The sequence below is a fragment of the Macrobrachium nipponense genome, chromosome 21 (genome assembly GCF_015104395.2).
Source record: "Macrobrachium nipponense isolate FS-2020 chromosome 21, ASM1510439v2, whole genome shotgun sequence".
In the NCBI taxonomy this organism is placed as follows: Eukaryota; Metazoa; Arthropoda; class Malacostraca; order Decapoda; family Palaemonidae; genus Macrobrachium; species Macrobrachium nipponense.
In genome coordinates, this window is record NC_087212.1 from 19,308,441 (window position 1) to 19,327,099 (window position 18,659).

An 18,659-nucleotide genomic window follows, 5' to 3' on the forward strand; every position below is an offset into this window, starting at 1 on the left:
AATGACATCAATTGAAAATTCTGACATCTCTGCAAAATAACGCCATATGGTTCATCCAATTTTCACAGTTAATTTTATACAGAGACCTAACAGATGATGATCACTAAATTGGCGAATTATCAATGAGAGAAATGAAAAGGAAAATGTTATACAACCTATATCTATACTTAAACCCTTACTGACTAAGACATAGTTTTATCTCCTTAGGTTAGATATGATTGCCTTCTTTTCATTCAAACTGAATTCTAGATATCGATGAATAATTACATACCTCACAAGAGGATAACAAGGACTGGTAAAGCCTTTACATCACAATGGAACTTGTTGATACCTCTCGTCCTTTGCACTGTTTCTCTGACTCTGAAACCTGTAACCAGATAGGATTTATTTTTGTTTTGAACTAATCTATCTACAATATTACTCAAATGTGAAATAGGTCAGTGATACATCTTAAACAATGATCTTACAAAAGATGAGGTTCAATCTACCAACCTTTTTCAAGTGTTAACCTATGTAACCAAATACGGCCACTAAAATTGAGAGATGACTACAGTTTTTTATTCATTTAAATGGACTTCACTGAAAATTTACTCTGAATGGCAATAGACCACATATCGTAAGCTATATTGCCTAAGTTTACCAGTGCACCACTTTGAAAAATATTGTCGTTATGAGGTATGTCCATCACCGTAGCTGCCTTAGGAGATGGCTGGAGTTAAACTGTTTGTCACCATATCTTTTCAACCATTAAACTTCATAGTGCTGCTGTTTGCCCACGTCCTCGTGTGATTCTCCAGCCTCTACCTTTTGCTGACGAAGAAACTGGTGTCGACGAGCAGTTTCGCTGCGGGTATTGTGCAGCCTCCGGGCCTCCACTGCACTTCGAGTCGTGGAGCCACTTCTTACAGAGCCGTGCCTGGCACTCCCCCCACCACCACCACCACCACCCGTACTGTGGTGGCGGGTGTGGGTGCGACGATGAGCGGCCGTGGCAGTGTCTATGGTTTCACTACGCCTCACTCTCCGGGAGGGGCGAGGGCGCCGCGATTCTCTGAAGGACCCACTCATTGCTCGGGCAGACGCGATGGTTGTATCTCGAGAGCCCCAGGTGTCGTGCGATATTCCTAAGAGGCTTAATGACTGGTGATCTGATGTGGAGGTTTGTTTGTCCACTTTAATACAAGATAAACCTGATGGACCCGCTGCTTCGAGGTCAGGGTCGAGCAATGGACTGGCAGCGGAGGCCTCATCAAAGTCCATGCGAGTGTTGCTCGGCGACCGGCTCTGGTCACGAACTGCGAGCGTTACAGAACACTGGGGGAGATGCAAGTCCATGGCCAGCGAGGCGTCACTCCCAGCCTGATGAACACCTGTTGCAGAAGCACCCAGTTCCAGATCTTCATCGCCACGCCCACCGATGAAAGCAGGGTAAGCGGCAGTGTAGACCTCACGCACCGCTGGGTTATCGACGGACATGGCTTGGCGAGGGAGGTTGTTTGGGGTAAGACGGCGTCTGGGGCTCTGTGGCGGGTGGGTGGGTCTGCTGTGCACTCGCAGTACCCGGGGAGGCTCGATGACTCGTCGTTCCTCCTGCTGGAAAGGCCGCACCAGGGAAGGTGCAGAAGGACACTTGACCAATTGAGGTCGGGAGCCACGAGCATCGTAATACTCGGCCGCAGAATCCATGCTGGTTTGCAAATTTTTAGAAAACTGAATGAATGCAAAAGTCATAGCACGGCGCGAGAGTTCTCGGCCACTCTGGTGCCTCATAAGCTCACTGCCATATAACCCCAAAGTTTCCCACTTCGTCTGTGACGACGAATTTCGTACACCTGTGTCTTCCTGACGGTTGCTTCGCTCCGGAAAAGTCTTACGGAATCTGGCCGGCACTATTTTGGCCGCACTGTCTCTTGCCTCAAACGTCATGACGCAGGCAGCCACTATTACAAAACCTGAAAAAGAAACAAGTTGAAAGATTAAATCAGGAATAGAAAGCCACGAGGACTATTTTAAATGTAGGTCGAAGATGATTCATTATTAAATTTACTATTGATGAAATGTACACTTAAAAAGTAGGCAATTCCTATACTGCCAAATAAAATATGTGAATCCAAGACTACCTCCCAGAAGTAAATTTATTGCTCATACTGTTAAGTTGACAGGAGCGTGTGCTGGAAGCTAAATCATTTTCCGGGGTACAGAGCATAGGAGGGAAGAAGTGTTCACAGTCTAAGAGAAGTCACTTTACTCGTCATAGTAACTGGTTTTTGACATTAGATGTAAGATGTCGCAATGGAATCAGCTTTTGTTTCAATCCAAAATAGGTTCCAAGTTAAACTAATAAGGCAAACGGGTTTTTTTATAGTATAAGAACGAGCATGATAAAAATTTTACAAAAGTGATTGGATAAAATAGAGCGAGAGCTGTAAGAGTCCAGCTATCATAAATCACTGGAATATTAACCATTTTCTAATACAAGGTAAACAGTTTTTTTAATATCTTGAGTCGTACGAATGACATAATCCTTGATAAAGCAACATACAAGCAAAAAAAGCAGTTAATAATGTCAATCAATGAAAAAGTCAAGGCTTTCGATTTGGACAGAACCAGTATTTCTCTTTGTTTCCTTTGGGAATATACGATCAGTAATGAAAAGAACGCATTTACTGCTTTCATTTCAGGAGTGAGAGATGTGTATTTCTGGCGATAGAAGTTCACTTTCGACGTGGTTCGGAAGTCACGTAAAGGCGTTGGTCCCGTTGCAGAATAACCGCTGGTTCCATGTAACGTAAAAACACCATACAAACAAACATTACAGTCCCAGGACAGATTAGATAATCAGTATAAAAATACTTCCAGGATACTTCAGTAAATATAACTTAGTATGTCACAACCATAGTGATTACTCTAAAAGTATCCAAAAAATCCAGTCAGTAGTTTTGTTAAATCTCACACCAAAAAATACGTATCCTTTGACAGCTGAGACAGTATTTTTGGCAGGATAGGTTTGCTAGGGGAGGGCATTACCTCCACTTGACTTAATTCTTAGTCATATTTTGAGGATGATGCACTGCTTTGTGCATGGGGAAGTTAAAAACACACTATAAATGTATTTTAAAGACCAGTGCAAACAATATAAAACACAAAGAGACGGCGTGGTAGAGAAGATCTAGACATGGGAAAGGAATGTTACTACGTGATTTCCAAAACTTGTTAATTTGTGTGCGGCGGTGAAGTTTAAACCAGGATTCACTTTGTACTGTTTGAAAGGAGAATCCAATCTTTAATGGAGATAAGTTTATATGGAGATGGGTTACATAGTAAGTTCACGGACTTTCTCAATTTTTTGTGACTGTCTCTTGCGGGAGGGAGGCCATTACAAGGAATGAAAAGCACAAGGTATCGCAGCGATTTTTGTAGAGTAAGAACCGTTGGAATGAGAGAGACAGTGACCGTCCGATCTCTCCAAAATAGGGAATGATTGGGATGAGGCCGTCTTCGACCAGACAGTGCCGTTGATTTCGTGACAGGAAAGTTCCACAAGAACGGGTATTCAAGGTACTTCTCTGACATGATCTCTATTCAAAGTCAAGTTCATGTAAAAGAAGATAAACTATGAATTCAACAAGCGTCGTATATATCTGTATGAGAATAGTGAATGGCAGTAACCTATTGCCTAATTTCATATAAAATATGAATGTAGGGAAAGGTAGAGTAAGTCATATTTTAAAGAGAATTAGTGGCATTAAGAGGAGACCATGTACTATAACTGAGCTACAAAAGAAGAATGGAGTGGTTAATCTGACATATACGCCTAAGAAAATCCTTGAAGGCTGGTGTCGCACAAATAAAAGGTCGGACCCAAAGTCTGAAATAAAACTTACTGTTGAGACAGCAGAAAGAATTTCCACCGTCCATGGTGGCATTCTTTTCAGCATTTTCCAGTATGTAGTACCTCATCAGTACCCAAATCTTGCTCCTGTTCATTTCCGGCTGTAGTAGACACTTTCATTCTCTTTTGAGTCTTCAGTTTCTCTTCGCAATCACCAACTAACTATCATTAGCAAACAGCTACGATATAATACATTCATGACCTCATTCCTTATGCCACAGTCAATCTTGTGTCTATAACATTTAAAACGGGTCACTTTCACTGTACAATCTTGTAATTACTCAACAAATTACCTTCAAGTAATGCATTCTCAGCGCTCTTCACATTACATCAGTATCAGTCCTATTGTAAGTCATACACACCTTTATCCATTCACTCACAAAAGTACCACAACTATTTCTTCACAAGCATTTTCTTTTACCCGTTCCTTCTCTCCAAAGTATTTGTCTGTCTTGCTCTCAAGAGAATCCTATTACAGTATTACAGTATAAAGTTTACGTTATCATGCTTTGGTCACTTTCTCACTTACCTTCACTACTTGCACTCAGATATACGCGCACGGAAGCACATACATACATACATACATTATATATGAGGAAATGGAGAATTTATTATCATAAATTACGCTTGCCATTCACCTAGTGACCGATTTGGGGGGAGGGGGAGGGGATGAATCAATCTGTGAGCCACAGCTTTATACGAAATTCACGCTGCAAGTCAGCAAGGGCATGCGTGATTTTACAGGAAACGTGACAAAACCAGTCCCTCATCAGCCAATGTGATAATAAGGTTTACATCTCTTTGGCAATAGGCGGAATGCGCTAAAACCTTCGATATGCGGTCGGGGAGAGAGAGAGAGAGAGAGAGAGAGAGAGAGAGAGAGAGAGAGAGAGAGAGAGAGAGAGAGAGAGAGAGAGAGAGAGAGAGAGAGAGAGAGAGAGAGAGAGAGCACACCTGAATAGTACTGCTTGCTGGGTATATATTTGATAACTGTATTAAACAATTACTCAGACGAACTAGGAAAACAAGGAACGTAACACGAAACAAGGGTTCAAACTAACATCGGACTTAACAATACTCTTTTCAATGTTGCCCTGTATCGATAACAGTTAAGAGCGAGGGTTCTAAATTCTGGAATAATGAATCGATGTACAGTAATAAATTTAAAAGGAAGCGATTATTGAAGCAGAATTTCTACGAAACGGAAATCCTTAACACTGCAGATTAATATCTCATATGGAATTCTAAATTAGATAAACCTTTTTCATAAAATCAAAATTAGGGATTCACCCCCTACTAATCTAGTAGTAATCTCATATGAGTTTCATATTACATTTTCAGGGATGAGATTACCTGGAAACTCTTTGAGGCAGTACCTATCCGGTATATAACTACACTATATTTTACCATAAAGATATTTATTCATTTAGGTTTCTAACGAAATTTTGATTTACGTTCACGTTCATTTGCACACACACACACACACACACACATACATACATACATACATACATACATACATACATATATACATATATAATATATATATATATATATATATATATATATATATATATATATATATATATATAAACAACAACAACAACATCATTTTCCTTGAAAGACGGATTAACCGGTGGGGCTTTGTATTTATTCACTTGCATAATTGTATAATAATCTATGGTAAAATGAACTTTATTTAATGTCTTATAGGAAGCGAAATGCGGCATGATGTGTCCGTAGACTCTTCACAAGGATAATCTGCAGTGAAAAAAGTCCCAACCACTGGGTCTCAGTATTCACTTTGCATACGCGTATGAAACATAAATTGCAACGTAACATTTTATAATTGTTTCCTATATCAGAGTAAGTTGAATTTGGCATGAGAAGTCCGTAGACTTTAAGAATGTAAATTTCCATTGAATGTAGGACTAACCGCTGGGTCTCGTTGGTTCATTTTCATACGCGTTTTACAACATTCAAAATTTGATTTTATTCCTTTTTCAGCCTTGCCAAATTATTTTCTGTTCCTCTCTAATCCCGTAGGGGGATAGTGCCATCAGTGGACCTCATATGGTGCACTGTAAGCATTACTTTAGGTTCTTTGCCGCGTGCCTTCGGCCCCTAGCTGCAACCACTTTCGTTCCTTTTACCGTACCTCCTTTCATATTCTTTTTCTTCATCTTACTCTCCACCCTCTCTTAACACTTGATTCATAGTGCAACTGCGAGGTTTATCTCCTGTTACACCTCTCAGACCTTTTGCTGTCAATTTCCATTTCAGCGCTGAATGACGTCATAGGTCCCAGTGCTTGGCCTTTGGCCTAAATCCTATATTTAACTCAACTCATTCCTATCCAAACAGGCTAATTAATATAGGACAAACACTATACATTTAAAACACGATAAAAATGTTACTGCATTGCAAAACTTTTTTTTTTTTTTTTTTTTTTTTGCGGGGAAGTAAGATATAACTTATCAGCAACACTATTTTCTCTGGTTTAGTTTCTCTTCTACATCACAGTCAGTTATAAAATAAATCTCTGTAGTAGGATTTTAAATATAGACGGTAGATATATAAGCATTGTGATAAGTTAGAAACTTTACATGTCATTTCATAAGTAAGAAGTTAGTTGACAAAAGTTACTGAAAAAACGAAATGGATATCCGAAAAAGCAAACCAATGAAAAATAAATAAGATGTTAATATGCTCCTGTCTGATTGTAATATCCTTTTATCCTAATAATAATAATAATAATAATAATAATAATAATAATAATAATAATAATAATAATTTTTGTCTATTTCAGTCATCCTGTTCGACTGGTTGATATTTTTAGGGGGGGGGGGGGGGGGGGGTTGTTCCAGGTTGCATCCTGCCCCCTTAGGAGTTTTTAATAACACTCTATTCTTCATGAGTCCTGGAGCTACTTCCGCATCTAGTTTTTCCAGGTTCCTTTTCAGGAATCTTGGGATCGTGCCTCGTGTTCCTGCGATTATGGATACAATTTCCATCGGCCTATCCCATATCCTTCTTATTTCTACTTTCAGGTCTGGATACATATGAATTTGTTCACTTTCTTTCTCATCTACTCTGGTGTCCCATGAGTGATACTTTCTTCTTGATTATATCAATCAGCGCCAAGTCTGGTGTATCGGCACATATCACCCTATCTATTCTGATACCATAGTCCCAGAGGAGCTTTGCTTGATCCTTTTCTATCAGAACCTCAGGTTGGTGTTCGTACCACTTATTACTGAAAGCTACTTGGTGTTTCCTGCACAAGCTCCAGTGGAGGGGTTTTGCTACTGAATCATGCATCTTTTTTTTCTGTACTGGTTCTGTGCAAGAGCAGGACATTCACTTGCTATGTGGTTTTTGGTCTCGTCTTTCATTCTGCACTTCCTGCATATGGGTAAGATGTTATTTCCATCTATTGTTCTTTGGACTTATCCGTTTCTTAGAGCATGGTCTTGTGCCACTGTTAGCGTTCTTTCTGTTTCCTTCTCGAGTTCTCCGCTCTGTAGCCATTGCCATGTTTTGTTGATGGCCAGTTCTTTGGTCTGTCTCATGTACTTTCCATGTATTGGTTTGCTGTGCCATTCCTCTGTTCTTTATCTATTAGTCCTTCCCATGCACTCTTTAGCCACGTGTCTTTAATGGTTTTGAGATCTTTACTGGTTTTGAGATAAATATGTGGTCTGGTTGTGCCAACACTTATTTGTCGTCATGTTATTGCACATACGCAGTAATGACGCAATGGCGTCGCTATTTGACGTAATCAGATTGTTCTAATCGTAACCTGCAATTGCGACATGCACCATCCATTAAAACATCCGCCATCACTTGGTGCACGGCGACGCGGTAATGATTCATGGCGATTTGGTCGTAAATAGCAAAATTTTGGCAGTTAACGCATTGCCCGTCCTAGCGTATGTCCTTGAATTGCAAATGTGTGAGCCCTTATTCCTGTTCATGTACCACTGAATATTATGTGCTTTGGCTTTAACTCTGTATTATATCTTCTAGTGTTGCTTAGTCCTTTCTCCTGTACTTTGTATTTCATGTTCAGTTCCTCCCTTGTTTTCTTGCTTCTTACCCTCTTTTCTGCCATCTCTTCCAGTTTACTGAAGTCACATCTCATTACCATTATTATTATCATCATTATACTGTAGTTTAATAGGCCCACCAAATTCTTTCTAGACTCTCACAGAGCTTGCCAGAAATGTTTGTTCTCGAACGAAGTGGTAAAAAAAAAAGTGTAAGAAAAAGCTTAGAAAGTTGGACAGCTAAGTGGAAGGAAACCAAATATAATGATGAAATGTAAATGGTAGAAAGCAATGCAGCTAGGGCTGGTGGTACGCTGTAGAGAACCTTTAGCAACACCTTAATCCCATTTTGTGTTCTGTCTCTCCTTGACAGAACCCTATGAAGGAGAGCTTTGATCTGTTAGTTTAGTGTTATGCTGTCCATTTACTTTATTCTTGTATATTTAATATACAATTCTATCTGGTTACGTCGTTCATTTTACTTCACTCTTTTCTTATTTTTGTCCATAGCTGAAAATAGCCATGCCCTCTTTCACAAGTGTAAACTAACAAAAGATATAGTAAAGATACTGTGCTCAAGCATTTAATAAAGTACATATCATATTCAACTGATGTATTGTAAAATATAATAGCGCGGTCTTGTGTAAACAGACTTCTTTCACAAATCTAGGAAAAATAAACGGTAAATAATCGAAAGGAAGAAACAGTCCTTATAAGAAATTTCAAATTCTGAAGGGATAAAAAGAGGGCAACACTCACCCAAAAAAAGTTTAGCGCACTTGAAAAAGGAGGGACAAGAAGGAGATTTCCTGTGCTTCACAAAACAGAAGGGGAGAGGGGTTTATGTTTACATTATAAAAAATAAAAAGATTGGTGGGTGATAAATAGCATAAGACGTACCTCCAAAGCCCATAACGATGGGACCAACATACGATAACTTGTTGAGGCCAAAACCCCCCTCAGGAGGGAAGATCATGCCCATACCCGGCCTACTGCCGGTGAAATTAACACCAAGGGCACTGGTGGAGTTAATAATGGTAGTGGTGGTTGTGGTATTGAGGGCGTTAGTAGTATTGCTCCCGGAACCGTTTTGGGGGCTGGACGGTGGATGGGTTCGAGATCCTGTGGTGTGAGGGGGAAGAGGCAGCGGGTAGTTGTTGGTCGAGTTGCTGACGCTGAGGGGAGCCGTGCTATTCTGAGTAGCCTGCCTTCTCAGCTGGGCCTCCTCCGCGTAGTAACCTGCAGGGGGACACGAACACAAAAGCGTCAGAGAAAAAGAAATGGCAAGGCAATTTTTGGCATAATTATTACAATACACTTTATGCAATCATCAGAGATCGTCTGGGAAGACAAATTTGCAGGAGGTCAGGGTCAAGCCCCTTTCTATTTTACCTCTCCTCCTCCTTCATTTATTTTTCGGGTCTGATCTAGACAAAAGGTAGTTTGCGACCCGTTGACTTCAACATAAAAAAAAAAGTACACCGACTGCCTTTTGATATTGGCACTTATAAAAAAGGTATGATAATTATACTGGACAGAAACTATGTTGGCTGCTTCTTCGAGTATTACAAATAACTGTTACGTTGCAGCTTGTTTCATTTGAACAGAAACAGACTTTCCACGAAAAAGCTGCACACTATATCCCGTTACGTTCCAAGACATCACTAGAGCATCCATATTGAAATCCTCATGGTTTTACCTGAATACCCCTAAGGGAAGGGACAGTATGAAAACAGAAACTGTAAAAAGTGCAATCGAAACCTTTGGAGGATTAGGGCAGTGAAAGTGTTGATCGGAATCCATAGCGTCAATTCTTATCCAAAGGGGGTGATCATATACTTGGCTTATGCAAATAAAGGTTTTATTCCGATAAAGGTATTTTGTCTAGTCTTTCCGTTACTTATGCGTTACAAATTTAATAAAGCTGGTTTTTCTATTAGATACACTCAAGAGAGAATATTAAAATTGAATGTTTTCCTCATCTATAACCTTAATTTTTCATTTCAGATACTATCATGAATAACTAACTTACAAGACTTACGATTTAAGTTGTCATTTCATTATGGTACCATTCTGAAAATAAAATGGAATAACTTATGTATGAAGTTGCACGTCCGAAATCAATTTTAAGCGAAGAATAGGTCACATCCCGAAAAAATGAGATGCTTACGTTAAAAGGATAGCGTCATGGTTCATTTTAAGTTATCGAAATTAAATTAAAGGCAATAAGTGAATAAGAATGGCTGTGATTGGCCCAGCCACTCAGGCCACCATTCCCGCTGCTATCAGATATGAAAATGTACTTATTTAAGAGTAGCATCCAACCCTAGGGAAGGCATTCAGAAACTCCCTTTAGGGCTGTCGATCGTCTGGAGGATACAGCAAGCTGTCGATAACGGCTGCTGCCTATCTGTCGATATTCCGGAGAAGGGCCGACTGCTCTCGCGTCAAAGACTCCTCACCCACTCAAAATCCTTCGCGTCATCATTTCCAATTTACGGACTCTGTGCCGTTTAAATTGAATCTGATGGGTTATTAAACAAAATCCTCCGAATTGTGACACTAAGCACGCGGCAGAGGACTAGATTGAATTATCACAATGTGGATGAGGAATATCTTCTTCAAATTGTAAATTAAAATGATTTCACAAACGTTGAATTTCAAATGCCCTGGAATTACCTGGAAAATATGGCCTTTTGTTCCCGCATTTCAAGAATCGAAATTTGATCCCAGAGAAGATTTCAGTCAAATAATTTGAATTGGAAGTGGGAATGTTGTGCCCTATTATACCCAAAAGAAAGTTCGTCATTATTTCATTCGTAATTAAATAAATGATGACGTGATTTTTCGTCAAATTTTAGGGAAATGGTATTGAAAGTAAAGCAGAGTAAAAAGAAATGAAAAAACATCAAGCAAAGAACGAAAAAGGAAAACGACACAATGTTCAAGATAAAAAAAAAAAAAAAAAGTACAGTAACTGCCGGAAAGGGATGTGAATCGACCTCTAAAAATGGGAAAAAGAAAAAAGAAAAGATTGAAAGAATGGGAGGTGACGGAGAGAAATAACTACTATTGGAATATCGATTTATGAATGCAAGAACAAAAGGCCCCGTGTGAGGAAGGAAAACGATACAAAGGAAATATTGACGAAAATATGGTGTCCAGGAAAATCTAGAACTCTTATGAAGGACTTGTGTGTGTGTGTGTGTGTGTGTGTGTGTGTGTGTGTGTGTGTGTGTGTGTGTGTGTGTGTGTGTGTGAGAGAGAGAGAGAGAGAGAGAGAGAGAGAGAGGTAAAAAAAAGAGGTTTCTGGAGTTACCAGAATGAATAGCATAAGTTATAAATGAAAATAAATATTTCTAATACCGGATGAGGTATACAGAACGTGTTCATTGTACGCAGTTGTAATAGAAACAGATAAAGACAAGGGTTAGAGGTGGAAAGTTATGGGAACTAAAAATGGCTCTAATAGATTATAATAAATTTCATGGGATACAGATGCTACGAGTATAAGAGATCTTGGTTATATATTATATATATATTATTATATTTATAGTTTATATATATAATCTATATATATATATATATATATATATTATATTATATATTATAATATAATTATTTATATATATATTTAATTTATATATATATTATTTATATATATTATATATTTTATTATAATATTAAATATATATATATAGATTATTTATATATATATTATTAATTTAATATATATATATATTTATATATCGGATATTATATATATTATATATATAAATATTATATATATTATATATATTATATTATAATAATATATATATATAATATATATATATATTGTACGTATGTATGTATGCTTAAAAAATCACAGTAGATGCACGTGACTTCATTAAATAAGCGAATACCATAGGAAAATGATAGGCAGAAATCCAAGCGCTTTCGTCTTTACTAAGACATTGTCAAGGAACGAATGAAATACAGTTGGAAAACAAAAAGATCAAGAATACCAGATGGTTAATTGTCGAAAGAGTAAAAATCAAAGAGATAATCCAGGATTATCGGATATCGCACGGTCACAAACTTAAACATAGATTTAACCCTAACAGTAACTACAACGTATCCATATAGTCCGAAACATGTAAAAACTGAATATATTAATTTTGTTGCTTATATTTATCTACAACTTTTTTTCATTTTTCATTATGAAGGCATCGAGTTTAAATAAACCAAGACTTAAATTTAGAACATTTCCATTATTTGCCTTGATGAAACAAGATTCAATGATATTCCTTTTAACTGTGTCATTACATGGAATTAAGGTTCTTGCTTGACTCCAGTTAATAAGATGATCTAAATCTCTCATATATACAAATGATGCATTCGATATTTGTCCAGTTCTCACAGAAAAGTGGTGTTTGAGTCGTTGTGAAAGAGATTTACGGGTTTATCCGTAATAGACTTTTAATCACACCTTTTGCAAGGAATTTCATATATGCAGCCGGGAAGATCTTCAGGAGAATTTTTTGTGAATAAACTCCTGACATTAATATTGCTGAAAACAAAATTTATGTTAAAAAGCTTTAAACTCTAGGAATTTCTAAAAACCTTTACGCGTCTGCTGAAATTAAAACTATTTATGATATTCCCTTGAAACTTAAATAAACAAGGACTTTTGTAGATGTGACATGGAAGAGAGCTAGAAAAACATTTTATTTAACTAATGACAAACTGGAATTTAGTAAGCATAACATTCTAAAATTACCCATGATGAAAGGTTGTTTAGAAATTCCTAGAATTTTAAAGCTTTTTAACGTAAATATTGTTTTCAGTAATACTAATGTCAAGAGTTTAGTAATAAAAAATTCTTCTGAAGATCTCCCCGGCTGCATATACGAAATTCCTTGCAAAAAGTGTGATAAAGAATATTAGGGACAAACCGGTAAATCTTTCACGACGACTCAAACAACACCAATATCCTGTGAGACCTGGACAAATATCGAATGTATCATTTGTATATATGAGAGATTTAGATCATCCTATTAACTGGAGTCAAGCAAGAGCCTTAATTCCGCGTAATGACAGTTAAAAGGAATATCATTGAATCTTGTTTCATCAAGTCAAATAATGGAAATGTTCTAAATTTAAGTCTTGGTTTATTTAAATTCGATGCCTTCATAATGAAAAATGAAAAAAGTTGTAGATAAATATCAGCAACAAAATTAATATATTCAGTTTTTACTTGCTTCGGACTATATGGATACGTTGTAGTTACTGTTAGGGTTAAATCTATGTTTAAGTTTGTGACCGTGTGATATCCGATAATTCTAGATTATCTCTTTGAATTTTACCCTTTTGACAAGTAACCATCAGGTATTCTTGATCTTTTTGTTTACCTGATAAGTCTCTTTCCAACTGTATTTCATTCGTTCCTTGACAATTTCTTAGTATAGACGAAAGCCCTTGGATTTCTGCCTATCATCTTCCTGTGGTATTCGCTTATATATATATATATATATATAATATATATATATATATATATATATATATATATATATATGTGTGTGTGTGTGTGTGTGTGTGTGTGTGTGTATGTATGTTATGTATATATATATATATATATATATATATATATATATATATATATAAACATATACATACATACATACACATTAATGATGAATGACTTCCAGAGTTGTATGTTGAATATATGAGCGGCAGATCTGAATGCTGTATGAGTTATGTGGGTTGAAAGGTGAGAGCCAATTGCCCGGCCTTACAAGTAAGATACTGTGGTGTCGACGGCAACAGAAATTGAGTAGCTACTGTAGCTTGGTTTTGTCAGGCATATCTGGATTATTAAAAGGTTCCAATAGGACTAGGTGAGGGGAATAGTTCAATGCTATTGTAAGATTTATCGGTGCATAACAGCATAACACTACATAGTACATTTGGGAAGGCGCATGGTTCGAGAAAGAACATGATTCGAGTGATAATGATTGGCAAAGCAGTTACAAAGACCGAAAGATGGAAAGAGAAGAGCGGAGGAAGTTTAACCAAGGCAACTGTTCTGTAATCTGTTAGAGGACAGTTTTGTCAGTTGTGATCCAAGTAAAGTTGCGGGATGAGAATTTATGGCCCTAAACCTTTGAAAGAATTTATAATATGCGATGTTTAAATGATACGCGCAGTTTGCTATGTTAGGTTTCAACTTTTCGGAACAAATTATTTGTACTCTAATTAATATAGTAATGCAGGCGCATGCGATCTGTGAACTTGGCGTTACTGCCTCCACATAGAACATATACAAAGAAAGTAACGAGGACGATTTGGGTTTAAACTCTTCTCTGGCATATAGACATTTTTGTTCCATATAAATGCATCCACGTTCATAATAATAATCATCAACGCCGCGTGTGCAATCGTCCTATGTGGAATTCCTCTCCTAATGTCCTCCACAATCTCCAGCCTCACTTCTTCTCAGAGCCCGCAGCCAGGGTAAGTCTGGGTCTTCCAACTTTTCTGGTACCCACAGGACCAAAGTTAACACTACCACTTCATGTTCTCCCTGGAGTAGTGCGAAGGACTTGTCCTGGCCATCTGTCTCGCTTCATTTCATACTTGCGTCGCCTACATCTGTGCATTTCGTATTTCCCTTAATGGTGTCTTATAACTCTATCGTAACATCGGACTCATATATTCGGATTTTATTTTTATTCTGGCGGAAATCCACTTAAAAGTGAGCGGTACCTTCATGATGATGGGTTGAAGGTAACATGTCTGAGTAACATCGTTATTGAGAAAAGTCCTCGATCATCTGGATGAAGCAGCTTAGTTAATAACGAACACTCTTCTCTAAGACAAATGTGATGTTTGTTTATAATGCTATCGAGTTGAAGGAGTAATTTGTTCGTAAGTTCAAAGTTAAATAGCACAGTTGCCCAAGTCAGTGTCTTGAAATGTGTTTCTGACCCACAGTTTTTCATGCAGATTGCTATTTGTCTGTCCGTCCGCAGTTTTTCCTGTCCGCCTTCAGTTTTTAAAAACTACTGAGGCTAGAGGGTTGCAAATTGGTATGTTGATCATCCACCCTCCAATCAAACAAACATACCAAATTGCAGCCCTCTAGCCTCATTTAAAATTTTATTTAAGGTTAATGGTAGCCATGATCGTTTGTCTGGCACCGCTATATGTGCTAACAACAGAAGCCGCCACCGGGCCGTCGTTGAAAGTTTCATGGGCCTCGGTTGAGAGTTTCATATAGCATTACGCACTGTACAGAAAACCTTGGCGCATTTTTTAATTGCTCATGTTTTACATACAGTTTCGAACAAATCAAACCAAATATTAGAAGAACGTTGTCCTTATGTACAATTACTGAAAGTCAGCACCTATTCAAAACGTAACGGTTTGAAAACTAGCTTTGAAAGCTTTAGGGTCGGATATTGGAACTGAACAGCCGGTATCGGGTTAGTTCACCCCATCCCCTTCAGTGAAGCTTGTCTTACCTTTGCAGGCTGCTGTGATATTTTGCATTTTGTTTTTTCATATATTTCCATTCCTCCACTTGCTTTCCTCAATTTCAATGTTGATATGAATTCTGCCAAGTAACACACACACACATATATATATATAATATATATATATATTTATATATACAAACACCTGTTTGTTTAATTTATTACCTACACTAACCTCTTAACTCTTAAATTCCTTCACATCTGGGAAACGTTTGTTACTGCTAGCCTGGTTCCAGATCAAGAAAGAAATGAAGTTATTCTGGTGCCCGGCCGAGATCCGATCTCGGGTTCGGGGTACAGAACGAGGTAACGAGAATGACATGGCCACGGAGAAAGATATAAGGCTGTTCCGCTCATACGTAGTACTTATATCTGTCGATTTCTGATTTATTTACTAGAGCTGGGAAAGGCCAACCTTCACCATCACGGCAAAGTATTTTTAAGTCGTTTATTGTTTTTTTTAGGCTGGAATATATATATTTAAAATCGAATGGTCACTTTTTACCGGATACAAATGTAATCTTCACGATTTCTTCACATTTTGAAAGGCTTGCCACTACTAGCCTTGTTCCAGATCAAGACAAAATGAAGTTATTCTGATGCCTGACTGAAATTTGATCTCGGATTTGGCATACAAATCATGCACATCTCGTAAAAAGTGATCAATGTATCAATCCCATACTGTATTAGTCTCATCTATGCCTCCTATTGCCTCTGCTTCTCTCTATACAGTCTCTCAAAAAGTATGTGAATCAACCACTTCCATTTTGTCTCCATCCTTACTAATATTCTTTGTTCCTTCAACCTAGCTTCCATTTAAACACATCTGTACTTCAACTCTCATTCCCGTATACCTTACTTAACTTACAAATATTTCCAACCTTATTCACCAGTCTCAAAAATTCTCTTCATTATGAGAGTATAACTAGTTAACACTGCAGCGTCTGCAAACATCAACTGCTCTACTTTCCATTCATCTACTCTACACTTCATTCATAACCCTTCCTTTTACAACTAACTTCTGTTCATAGCTAAGATCTGTTATCAGTACACGCACTAACATTAAACAGCCATGGAGACGGTTTGTTCCTTTGTCTCAGACCGACGTTCATATGAAACCAGTCACTCTCCCACCAACATGTCCTGTCACATGTGTCTCATTCATCATATATTATATATATAATAATATATCTATATATATATATATATATATATATATATATATATATATATATAATGTGTGTATATATATGTGTATATATATCTATGTATAATAGCTATGTATATATTATATATATTATCATTATATAGATATATATATTATATATATATATATATATATATATATATATATATAGATATATATATATATATATATATATATATATATATATATATATATATATATGATATATCTATTAAAATATATGTGTGTGTGCCTCGCCAATACTATCGTTACCTCAAAGGTGTATCTTGGAACAGAGAACAAGGCTCATTCCAAACAGACATCTTCGATTACAAGTATGGATAGCTGCCGTTAACCTGTATGATACACTTTTGTGTGCAAGTTATTACCAAACTAAGTGGATTTGAAGAGTGAATAATATCGACTGTAAGATAAGTGGCAAACTGTATTCGAAGGTGTGCCTCTCTTTTCCTACACATGCCTTTGCAGTACCGAAATTTTGGTGTTGCAAGTTCAATAGTGTCTTTGGCATTACTGGTTATTTCCGTGGCAGGAGAGGTCTCAAACACCACAGGGGACATGAAAGACAGAAAATCTTCCGATAAAGAAATACTGGATTTGAGGCTTAAACTATTATTGTATTCATCAAATCCGTCCTTGTGCTGGATTAAAATTTTTAAAACAAAAGATTTTCCTGAGAGAGAGAGAGAGAGAGAGAGAGAGAGAGAGAGAGAGAGAGAGAGAGAGAGAGCGTATCAGTTGGAATAAACAAATGATCGCAAGTGGAAGGTCAAGGTCCCTCTCCAGTCATTACACAACATCTCCGATAAGATTCTTATGTCGATGACGATGACGGAAGGTTGAGCTCCAGAAGATGCTACAAAGGGCAGGGCAACGCCCACGAGCTCGGAAGGGCGGCTAAATCCTCTTGGAGAGGCGGGACAAGCGCCATCCTGATGAAGAGTTCCTGGAAAGGCGAAGCCCTTCAAGGCCCTCGTCTTTTCTTCAGTCCTTTTCTTGTTCGGGGACTGTTACGTTACGTTCTTATCGGGAAAAGGTTATACAACCATCTCATCAGTGAGTCGATCGAAGAGGGATGCTGTAACAACCAAATTGAATTAGAGATGAATAATTTTCATGTTGACATCGTATCTCTAATATTAAGTGTTTGTGCGGATTCATGTTAACATATGAAGTTGGCTGTTGCTGTGGCGTGATCGTTTTTCTTCAGACTTTTTGAAGTAGTATATAACATAACTGCACTTGTAATAGATTTTGAATAACCTTGTCCGAATCAAGAGTATAACCATTGTAAATAGCAGTGACTAAATATGTCGACGACCATCCCTCAGATGAATTTCCTGTGCATCCACTGAAAAGTTCTTTCCCCATCTTACAGGGCCACAGTTGTTCCCTCTCATCGTAATTATAAGAAAGCCCTCTTCCATTAGCGAAGTTAAGGAGCAATGGGTCAGGTCAACACCTGACCGCCATGTGGGACTAGCAACCTCATCTCTATACATAAATTCTTAATATACTATGTCTGTTTGCTTGTTTGTATGACTGCTATACAAAACCACATTTCTTGATCGATTTTGATGAGATCTTAATTATAATTCGATTTCAAACTGAGAAAGGTCATGGTGAAAACAGAGTTTTGCGCAAAGTGAGGGAGGGGGGGGGGGGGGCGGTGGGATATGTAGGAAGGGGGTGAAATGTAAATAAAAAAATACGCGAAAACAACAGTTATTAATGTCTAATCCATTGTTTTGAAGGTCGCCGAGAAGAATAGCAACGCTCCGGATGCTCTTTCAGTCTAAGTTCAGCCCTAATACAGAGGAGGGTGGGAAGAGGGTGATGTAGAAATAATAAAAAACGACAGATATTAGTGTCTAATCCATATTTTTGGAGGTCGCTGAGAAGAATAGTGACACTGAAGCCCTTTAAGTCCAAGTTCAGCCCCAATAGGGAGGGGGTGGAAATGGGGTGACATGTAAAAATAATAAAAAATGACA

At 37.6% G+C, this 18,659-nt stretch overlaps 1 protein-coding gene across 1 annotated transcript in view; it reads right to left on the minus strand.

Moving 5' to 3' along the window:
- LOC135197824 (uncharacterized) overlaps nt 1–18,659 on the minus strand; it is a 186,169-nt gene that overhangs the window by 2,183 nt on the left and 165,327 nt on the right. The window contains exons 2-3 of the mRNA XM_064224969.1: nt 8,842–9,180; nt 1–1,952 (exon numbers count right to left, since the gene is read on the minus strand). The exon at nt 1–1,952 is cut by the window's left edge and continues 2,183 nt beyond it. Coding sequence (XP_064081039.1) covers nt 748–1,952; nt 8,842–9,180 — 1,544 coding nt within the window. The 3' untranslated portion in view covers nt 1–747. The remainder of the gene's footprint in view (nt 1,953–8,841; nt 9,181–18,659) is intronic.